This window comes from Seriola aureovittata, chromosome 9, assembly GCF_021018895.1.
Source record: "Seriola aureovittata isolate HTS-2021-v1 ecotype China chromosome 9, ASM2101889v1, whole genome shotgun sequence".
Taxonomy (NCBI): Eukaryota; Metazoa; Chordata; class Actinopteri; order Carangiformes; family Carangidae; genus Seriola; species Seriola aureovittata.
The window spans coordinates 2,269,105-2,276,623 of NC_079372.1; the positions used below are offsets into that span (position 1 = coordinate 2,269,105).

The following is a 7,519-nucleotide window of genomic DNA, read 5'->3' on the forward strand; positions in this document are numbered from 1 at the left end:
CAAGGTAATTCCAGTGTTTACCTGGCAATCACTGTGACAGAGTATAAAATGATTGGTATCATGACTGTCATAACTTTGCAGACTTGTACAATTCTTCCTCATTATCATTAACTGCTGTGCAGTGTTTTGGTGTTTGATAAGTCTACAAATTCATGAGTCTGTTCAATCTGCCTTTTCTAATTTGTATTTCATCAACACAGCTCTTTGACATTTTTCATCAGAGTGCTGTTTTTGATCTCAACACCTGGTAACAACAAATAGGAATGAGGAGTGACAGATTTAGCAAGGCAAAAAGCCTACATTAGCCAGTAACCACTGCTCCTTTCTTTGTCTTTCTTTTCTTTGGCATCGCTCTTTATGTTTTTGTAATATAATATGTCTACCACTTTGAAACGTCTGACAAAGTTCTATAAATTTCTTTCTGAAAACATTCTGTGTCTGTCCAAATAACATAACAACAAGTGTAATTATGTATTTTGGTTAATTTATTTTGCACTTTAATGAAAAATGCTAACATGTGACTTCCCACACTGATTTTCACAGTAGAAGTAAACGATACAGTTTCTTTCATTATTTTATTTCCTACTGACTCACAACAATTTCCATACCATTACTGCTTCACTATGACAGAGAGCTCTTTTCTCTGGAGGCAACATTCAGAACTGCATTCCTATAATGAAATGGTTTTCAATTTATTCCTTACAAGATAAGCCATCATTTTCAATCTGCTCAACATACCAGTCCACCAGCTAGAAGAGTAATATTATGCATCTCACACCGACAATTCAATTTTTGTGTGGCCCCAAAAAAAAAAAAAAAAAATCAGATTGCAAGTAGCAGATAAAGAGTAGAAGACATCATTTTACATATTCCTTCTGGATACTATCCACTGAATGAACAAGAGATCCTTGCACATTTCATTAAGTGCAGCACTCTTGACAGTCTCAGCATTAAGAATTACAAGGATTTGACCTTGTCTGTAAGAACCCTCACCGTGAATAACATTCACCTAGATGAGGCAATTATGACTTTGAGGAAATAAAAGCAAAAAGAATAAACTAATTGAATACATGAAGATGAGGGACTTATAAACAAATGACCTAAAGTTCAAGCTTCAAGTTCAAGCTTTCTGTCTTTGATATGAAAGAATCATCTTCAAATTCAAACTGATGATTGACGACACTGGGGTGAACTAATTCTGGTATTTTGAAAATATCGCTTGATGTTGTGATGGCAGAGTAAAATCCAGGAAACTCTCTGGCTCTTTCCAACAGTATATGAAGACAAAACCCCCTTTGAAGCAAATTACCCAATTTCCATTCTCATTTGTCACACTCCGGATTGAGCTGGGCCACAATAAGACATCGCCACAGTAGGCAGCGTATGGCTGGCCCTCATTGGAGCCGCGCCTATTAGACAGGCATAGTGGAGTCAAGGAAGAGGTGAGAGGGCAGATGGGACCGAGGTGATGTATTATGGATGAGTAAAACTCATGCTCTGGAGGGCCAGCTGAGGCCCCAGTCGGGGTGGGACAGACTGACCCAGCCAGACCCATCACACACTCACTCCCTCTACAGCACCTCCTCCCACTCCTCAGAGACTGTGGGCAGCCTGGACTGTCCATGACCCTAGGCAAAGGTCCAGTACTACAGACAAATATATGTGGAAGTCAGTCCTTTGTGTTGATATGTTAGGTTAGACACTTCCAGGACAGACATTTTATCCAGTACAACTGTCCACAGTTTATAGAGATAGGGGGATTGTTACTACCAGCATATGCTGTCATTAAAGCAGTATTAATAGTTTTCAGTTTCCAGTTCTACAGGCAGTAAACCCAACACTGACATATCATCAATTTATGAAGATGATACAACAAACATGTTAGAAAAAATATGTATACATCCAGAAGACTCAGAGCAACATTAGCATTTGTCATGTCTCTGTCCACCCAAATCCATTGTTCCAATCCAATTACAGGGTTTTCCCTCCTATTCAAAGACTCGAAGAAGCACCTAAGTGCTAGGTTCCACGCTGCCTAAGCCAAATGAAAGGCGAACTGTTCTGAGAGTTCTCTACCCCTCTGGAGAGAAAGGATACTGTATTGACCAGAACACAAGATTACAAGACAACATTTTTTTCTGGATATGAGGTTTGAAAAAGTGGGTGTCATCTTATAGATGAGAATGAGACAATTACTTGTTAATTACATCAGATATTGTTTTTTAATGGAGAAAATAGTGTAACTACAGTCTTTGACAGAGTGTAGCATTATGAAATGTTTGTAGCCTGAATGTTGCTAGGCTAGCAAGTGTTTGCAACTCCATCTATAGTGGGTCTTTCAGAGTTAGTCAGCCCTAAAAGTGTTTTGTTAGCCCAGTTTAACCAGCAGGAGTTTCTTGGTTGGTATAATGTGTTTCGCTGCCACAGAGGAAATAAATTCATGATGAGTGAAAACGAGCTTGTAGCATTTCCTGATGTCATCACTGCAGAAATGAAGCCGGGAGAAAATCTGTCAAACAGCCAAGAATTACAGCTATCACAGATGATGAGCTCAAAAAGACAGTCTAAAAACCACTAACTGTCAAAGAAAATGATTCTGAGAGAGGAATGAGAGTAAGAGAGAGGAATCGACTTGCTACAGTAACACGGTCAGCTGGCTACTGGCTACATACCCACTGAGACAGTGAGCTGACTACAGACGATGACCCAATGATTAAACTGAAAATAGACTGGCTTCTACAGCAGGACAATGATCCAGAGCGTACCTCAAAACCGATCATGAACAACTTCAAGAAACACAAGCTGAGGTTTTTTGGAACGGCTCTCACAAACAAACAAAACATTGACCTGAAAGCTGCTAAAAATCCCTGTAGAGCCTGAAGGAGCTGCAGAGTTGGGTGATGAGTCTCACAGGTTAATCACTAAGGGCCACCCCTTTTACATTATTCATACCTATGGTTAAAATTAAAATACTGATTGATGAAGCTTTAAGTGCAAATTACTTTATTTATTTCCAAACAAAATCTTTTTTTTTCATTTCAATAAGTATACATGTCACTGAGAATTCTACAGCACCTTAAAGGTAGTTTAGTACAGCTGTACAATATTGATTCCCTCAGAATAGCCAACAATGCTAGCAATACTGAAGTGCTCTGTGTTCAATACTATAAATTACTGGCTTTTTGTGGAAATGTCTTTACATTAAATATTTATTAGATATGTTTCTATGGTCCTTGTTTTTAGCTGTAACAGTTTGTGCAACAAAATAAAAACAACCCTTGCAGAAGTATCTGTATCTGCTTTGCTTTTTGTGTGTGAGTGATAGACGTGTGTGCAGCTCTCCACTGTTGATTAGAGAAGAGAAGGGGTCGGAGGGAGTCACATAGATCTTATTTATCAGTGTCTCCACTCCGTCACAGTCAAAGTCACCTTTACTGGCCTCCAAACTGCATCCACATCCCCCTGTTCCCAAACTCGCTCTTCCTCTCCCCCCACTCCTCTCCACTCATGAGTGACAGCTGAGCTAATGTAGTCACAGCCGGGTAGAGCACGGGGAAGCGGAGTTAGAGGGAGGGTCGGTGACAAAAGCTCTGCAGTCAATCTCCTCCCAGCTTGACTGCAGGATACACACCAGATGGGCCTTTGGAGGAAAAAGAAAATCCACATGAAACAGCTTTGCAGTTAGCTGTCTCTTGCAGGACAAGAGTAGTAGTCTGTTAAAACGACCACGTTCTAATGATAGGTCATGATACTGCAGTAGAGAGATGAGGGAGATTTGATAAACGAAAGTTTTCTAGAAACTTTTCAAGATGGAAGTGAAACAAAATCAGGTTGACCCTATCAACCATAGCTTGAGTTTAAGTGTAAACACAAAAGATGGCAGTATCTTTTTATATTACTTAGTGCACCTACAACATAAACAGTTATAAATGGATTTGGCAGCAAGACAGGAAGTAAACTAAGAACCAGAAACTATAAAAATCATATATGTGTCCTCTGTTGACCAGATTTTAAGGTTTTTCCTGGCTTTTCCATGATCATCAGGAACCCTCAGATAAGTTCTTATTCATCTTATAATTTAGGGTTAGGGTTTTTTGATCTTTCACATGCTACAGATCAGACCTGACCAATTAGGAACCAGAAAATTTCAGTGCATAAATTACATTTTATATGGGTTTTGCGTTTGACCGGTTATCTTGCACGCAGCTTTATATTCAGACGGCAAGAAAATGGACAGCAATCCTTACTGACAGACACCTTCGCTGCTGCGTGACATTTTACTTGTGCTATGACTAAAATGAAAAGAACGTTCAAAAGAGTGCTGACAGAATGAGAAGTACCTGACTTCAAGCAAATTAATTAGACAGTCTGCTGTCTAAGAAAGAAAGATAGCTACCTGTCTTTTAGAGGGAGAATGAGAGATAAAGTGATAACACAAAAAAAGAAAGAAAGGTGCATTCAATGTCAGTCACCGGTCCCTCACTAGTTTCCACATGTCTCCTTTTTCTGGCATGTGAGTTTGCCCTGGGCGTTGTGCATTAAACATGCTTTTGATGGTCAGAAAGAAATAGAAGAGAGATTGAGAGGAAAAAAAGACAGAAATTCTTGGTGGGTACACAGTGTTTGGGTCTGTGTGGTAACCATAAGAGGGTATCTGCTTTTGTATAAAGAATGACTCATAAAAATGGCCAAAAACAGAAGCAAACATCAAGCATTTAAACTTAAGGAAACCACTTTGAAGATTAGAGTTAATGGCCATTTTCATTCAACAACATCTGTTACGCTGTAGCTCATGCAGTTAAATTTTCAGCACAAATTAGTTTGGATTTGTGAGAGAGAATACAAATGATGTTGTAATAACTTCACAAAACAAGCACATGCATATTCAATCACAAAGAGCTCATTCACACTCTTGACATTGCCACTTCATCCTCCCCCCACTAACTGAGGCTCATAGGAATCCAGCCTCTTTCTCCCCTTCCCTCACAAAGGTTACATGAAATCATCAGCAAGAAGATGAGCAAGGCAATATCGAGGGAGAGAGAATACATGTGCGAGAGAGGCTGCCAATTCTGTCCTGTCCTCATTGTCTTCATTTGACGCAACAATAATGGTTCAGCAAATTCATTAGTTAACAAAAGGTGTCACATTAGCAGTCCACTAACCTCAGTCCTTGCACATTCTCACAGCTGCTTACTTGGGTGATTGATGCTCTAGAAAATTCCGTTTTGAGGACACTGGGGTCATCTCTGAATAAGACGACTCGAAGGAAGATGCAGTCAAGGGAGGGGGTGGGGGCAGTGAGAAGAAATAAATTAACCGGTAGAATATTTTCTAACACTATGCTCTGTTCAGTAGATCTATCATTGCAGGGAATTTAAGTGGCAATTGACTCTGATGGAGGAAGTGTAACCTTGTTGTTCCATCCCTATTACACACAGTCAATATTTTCATTTCATCTGAGGGCCTTTGCTGGAGCAGGAATAGAATTCTGTGTCTTCACAAACAATTTGCACTGGTGCAAAATGAAGCATGAAGTGTACTCCCACACTACAGGTCTGTCAGGTAGCAGCACAAGCTAGGTTTTTCTCTGTTGTGATTTCACAAATTTGAGTGCCTCCTTTGACCTTTGCTCTCCAAGATCAGGACATCCAGCATTTTATAAAGTGGATTAAATGTCTCACATCAGTACTACGTGACTGGACATAGTTCTGCAGCTCATCATTACTTTAAAACTGATTATAATTATACTAATTACTAATTATATTAATCATTTAGTCTATAAAATGTCAGAAAATAGTAAAAAAAATATGCCCATTACAACTACCAAATGCCAAGGTATAGTCCACTGGTTTCAACAGGCCAAAGGTCCAAAACACAAAAACATATTCACATTATATGAAACAGATTATTAATCAATTATCTGAGCTGACTAAATATTTATCTAAACCAACTAATTATTTAACACACACACACACACACACACACACACACACACACACACACACACACACACACACACACACACACACACACACATTTGTGCTGTCAGATTGATTTCACCTGCAGTTCTGTTTCTGGAGTTTAAAGGATCAGAAATCTTTTTAAACACTTTAAATGTAAGAGCCATGACCACACCATAAAAGTGGCACACCAAATGATATGTAGTGCTACACGGTGGTGACTTTCATCCAGGTTGATTGCTGATTGTAACGGTTTCATTTAAATTAAATAATTTAGGTGGAGATTTCACTGTTATGAAAGCTGGCGTGACCAGCCTGTAGTACTGCCTCAGGTCTCAGGTGGAGTCACTCTCTCTCTGGTCCCACCTTTCTTCTGGGGAATGTACTCATGCTGTTTTCTTGTACCTGAGCATCCACGAGGAGGTGCCTCATCAGGGTCATGGACTTCTGCATGGTTTCCTTCTCAGGCGGAATAAAGGCGTGCTCCTCCTGCTCCAGGGACTTGGGTCCAGTCACCATGAAGCTTGCAATCTGGTCATTCAGGCTGTTCAGCGACTGCACAGCTAGAGGGAGACACAAAAATAAAAGTCACCGCAAATACACCGTGAACCTGCAGAGCATTTGGTCAATTTCAATTCGGAGTCAGTGATTAAAAATATCTGTCATAAGTGTCAACTGCACAGAGAACCCTCATAATCACACAGAAAAAGATGGCATTATAAAAAGGAAATTATAAGAGTAAAAATTATGGGTTTTATATGCGGTCCCTACCAGACTGCAGGCAGGCTTAAGTGGATCATAAAGTGCTTTCATTACCAGAGTGCCATCACACATGCACACAATGTGTCTTCTTCCTTTCCTCTTACTGAGCATGAACAACAGGGAACAGTGGAAGAACACTTTCCTACTGTCACACTGTCACCGACTTTCTGTCGACGCCCTCTCTGGTCCAGAATGTTCCATGTCGGCCCTAGAGCCATCCTGTTTTTGTTTCCCTGTTCTTGCCCTTGTGTGTCCCTGGCAAACCTCTCCTTCCAGGTTTCCTTTCCAGCTAGTCCCCCACATAAAAAATTAGTCAGCCCTACTGTATTTCCTCTCACACACACACACACACACACACACACACACACACACACACACACACACACACACACACACACACACACACACACACACACACACGCTTCCTCAACCCTCTTCCATTTACCATTAATCCCCCTTAGTCTTTGAAAGGTCACTGCAACTATTTCCGAGGCCACCCACATGGTGGAAATGTTGGATAAATGAAAGGGTTGAAGAAAAGGCAATTACCATATTTTTGTGCCTTTTTAGCATAAGTATCTTCTGTATTTTTCATGAGCTACTGCACTAACCCCTAATGCCTCGTTATCCATCTTTCCAGCATTTAAACTTTGCTAAAAGCTCAAAGTTATAGCTTTGTCAGTTATAAAGGGAGAGAGGGGTGCAGTGATCAAGGATTGACCTTCTGTCCAGAGGTCATCTGATACAGACTTTGAGCCATTAAATCTTTTGTGTACTGTTGGAATCAGGCACTG

The 7,519-nt window shown here is 40.2% G+C and overlaps 1 protein-coding gene across 6 annotated transcripts in view; it reads right to left on the minus strand.

Moving 5' to 3' along the window:
- kazna (kazrin, periplakin interacting protein a) overlaps positions 1–7,519 on the minus strand; it is a 176,159-nt gene that overhangs the window by 146,024 nt on the left and 22,616 nt on the right. For all 6 annotated transcript variants that reach the window (XM_056384870.1, XM_056384871.1, XM_056384869.1 and 3 more), the window contains exon 2: positions 6,369–6,526. In XM_056384870.1, the coding sequence (XP_056240845.1) occupies positions 6,369–6,526 (158 nt within the window). The remainder of the gene's footprint in view (positions 1–6,368; positions 6,527–7,519) is intronic.